The 2,500-nt window shown below is 33.6% G+C and overlaps 1 protein-coding gene across 1 annotated transcript in view; it reads right to left on the reverse strand.

The window, feature by feature from the left end:
* Window positions 1-302: 302 nt before the first annotated feature.
* LOC128249933 (uncharacterized) overlaps window positions 303-2,500 on the reverse strand; it is a 10,968-nt gene continuing 8,770 nt past the window's right edge. Inside the window, exons 6-7 of the mRNA XM_089366245.1 lie at window positions 2,107-2,133; window positions 303-496 (exon numbers count right to left, since the gene is read on the reverse strand). Of these exons, the coding sequence (XP_089222371.1) occupies window positions 431-496; window positions 2,107-2,133 (93 nt within the window). The 3' untranslated portion in view covers window positions 303-430. The remainder of the gene's footprint in view (window positions 497-2,106; window positions 2,134-2,500) is intronic.

The raw sequence follows: 2,500 nt of genomic DNA on the forward strand, positions 1-2,500 counted from the left end.
CCTTCTACTTATATAGTGACGAAAAGATAGTAACACTGAATCATTTATCAAATATCATTTAAATGCACACACACACACACACAAATATATATATATATATATATATATATATATATACATATATATATATATATACATATATATATATATATATATATATATATATATATATATATATATGGGAATCTATTTTACCAATTATGCAGTTTCTATCGATTGATAGACAAACCATTATTTTCAAAATTGTCATCTGTAGATGATCTTGAATTAAAAAAATTAAAAATTTGAAAGAGACAAGGTAATAAGATTCAGGTGTTTAATCCCTCCCCACCTCCACTTCTTATCACACATTTCACATACATAAGTTGTGATGAATCAATAGAAATTAAAGAATAACGCAAACAAATTGTCATTGCATGATTTGTTTTTTTCAACTTTGCATTAAAAGCAAAAAAGTAACGACGAGTACTGGAAGCAATACTCTTTGAATATTCATCTGAAACGAGAATAGAACACATTTTACATATATGTATTTTCAAAATAATTCGATATGAATTATAATAGTATGTTGCTGTTCACAGGAGGGCCGTCTGTAAAGTTCATTGACTAACTATTAAGGAGTAAAGCTAGAGTTGTGCATTCTTGCATTCATTGATTTGAATGTTATTCATTAATTACTGCATCGCTTTTTTAAACCATAATTGACATCTAACTGTTCACAGGAACTTCGTAACGTAGCAAGTACACACATTCATGGATAGCAGAGAGGGGCGTCTATAAATCAAGTAGCCAATGATATTAGAATATCCCGTGAGAAATTCCTGAATATTCTCCTCGCGGAACATGTCATGAGAAAGATTTCTCATCTGTGTATCTCCGCCTTCTGATACCTGACCAAAAGCACACCAGACAGATCATGTCACGGGAAAATCTGATACTGTTTAATGCAGGTCCATATGCATTCCTGGGACGTTGCCTAACACCTTATGTGCTTTGCCTTTATCACTTTAAACTATAGAAAATGACACAAAACTAGCAGTGGAAACAACCCTGCAATCCTACTCAGAAGAGAGCCAAGTTGTTTCATTTGCAGGGAATTTAACTGACGCAGACTATTGGGATGGAAAATAATTGTGCTCATTGAATACCTTCCAAGCGGTCATAATATCAATGGAAAATACTCTGCCGATTTTCTGAGGTATGTATCAATGGCTATCAACACAAAACACCTGTGAAAAAAATTAGGAAAATGATTTTCGTTTCATTTGGAAAATACAGCTAGCACAAATGTCATTTGTTGCGATGTCTGCTGAGAAATTGAACTGGTAGATTACTCGACCTATTCTCCTGATTGAGACCCATCTGACTATCAATCGATTCCCCAACGTAACAAAAGCAATCTACTGGAATCTTGTATCACACTGATGGTGAAATGATATTCACTGTTTAACATTTTGTGCAACAGCATTGAAGCTTTTCCATCCATGGAATGGAAGCATTAAACGCTGCTGGAAAATCAAGTGAACTGCAATGTTTCACAATCCATTAGAGAATTCAGTCTGAGCAAAGTTTCAGTCAATCCTCGTATTTTCATTTTCCTTAGCTAATGTTGTGATTTAGAAGCACATTTAGGAAAATAGTTCCTGATGATGTTGAATTTGAATCTACATCATCAGTAGAAAGATTACAGGGATTCAAATGGAGATATCTCAGATCAGTCAGTTCAGTGTGGCGCAAGATGTCAAATACACAGTTTAATCTTACTGTAGGCGTTGACTAATTCACTTATTGCTATTTCAGTGAGACGTAGTCTACAAAATATGAACCAAAACTTTTGAGACCATAAATCATCTGGTGGAGATTATAGATGCGTTACTTATTTTATAAAAAAAATTTCTATCCTACAGTAATTCCTGAATTAGAAGAAATAAACTTAATTTTCTTTCCTTCAGGTGGTTAGCGTATCAGTACATGTAATACGTATCATTGCTTTCGTATTATCGTGATATCAGGACTTTTAAAGTGGTGAAATCTAGTGTTGTTATCTTAAATATTGCAGAACAATAAAGACAAAAATGAAGCAGTAGTTACAACGAAATGACGTACCTCGTTACGCTTAGAAGTGCTTTTTTTCTGAAAACAAAAAAATATATTTCTTGAAAGTAAATCAAACAAATGACACGCTAACAGATGAATGTGCACAAAACCACACACACACACACGCACACACACATGCACAAGTACAAACACAAACACATACATGCAGACACGCACACATGATGTTATACACGAATTGACAAAAGCACTGTCATGCACACACGGACATCTATATAGATGGCTAGATTGAAGGATACATAAATAAATAGGCAGGTAGGCAATCAGACTGACAGACAGACAGATATATAGAATGGTAGATAGATAGATAGATAGATAGATAGATTGACAAACAGATAGATACATAGATCGGCAGATAAATAGATAGATAGATAGGCAGATTTAT

The sequence above is a fragment of the Octopus bimaculoides genome, chromosome 18, assembly GCF_046866305.1.
Source record: "Octopus bimaculoides isolate indiv1 chromosome 18, ASM4686630v1, whole genome shotgun sequence".
NCBI lineage: Eukaryota > Metazoa > Mollusca > Cephalopoda > Octopoda > Octopodidae > Octopus > Octopus bimaculoides.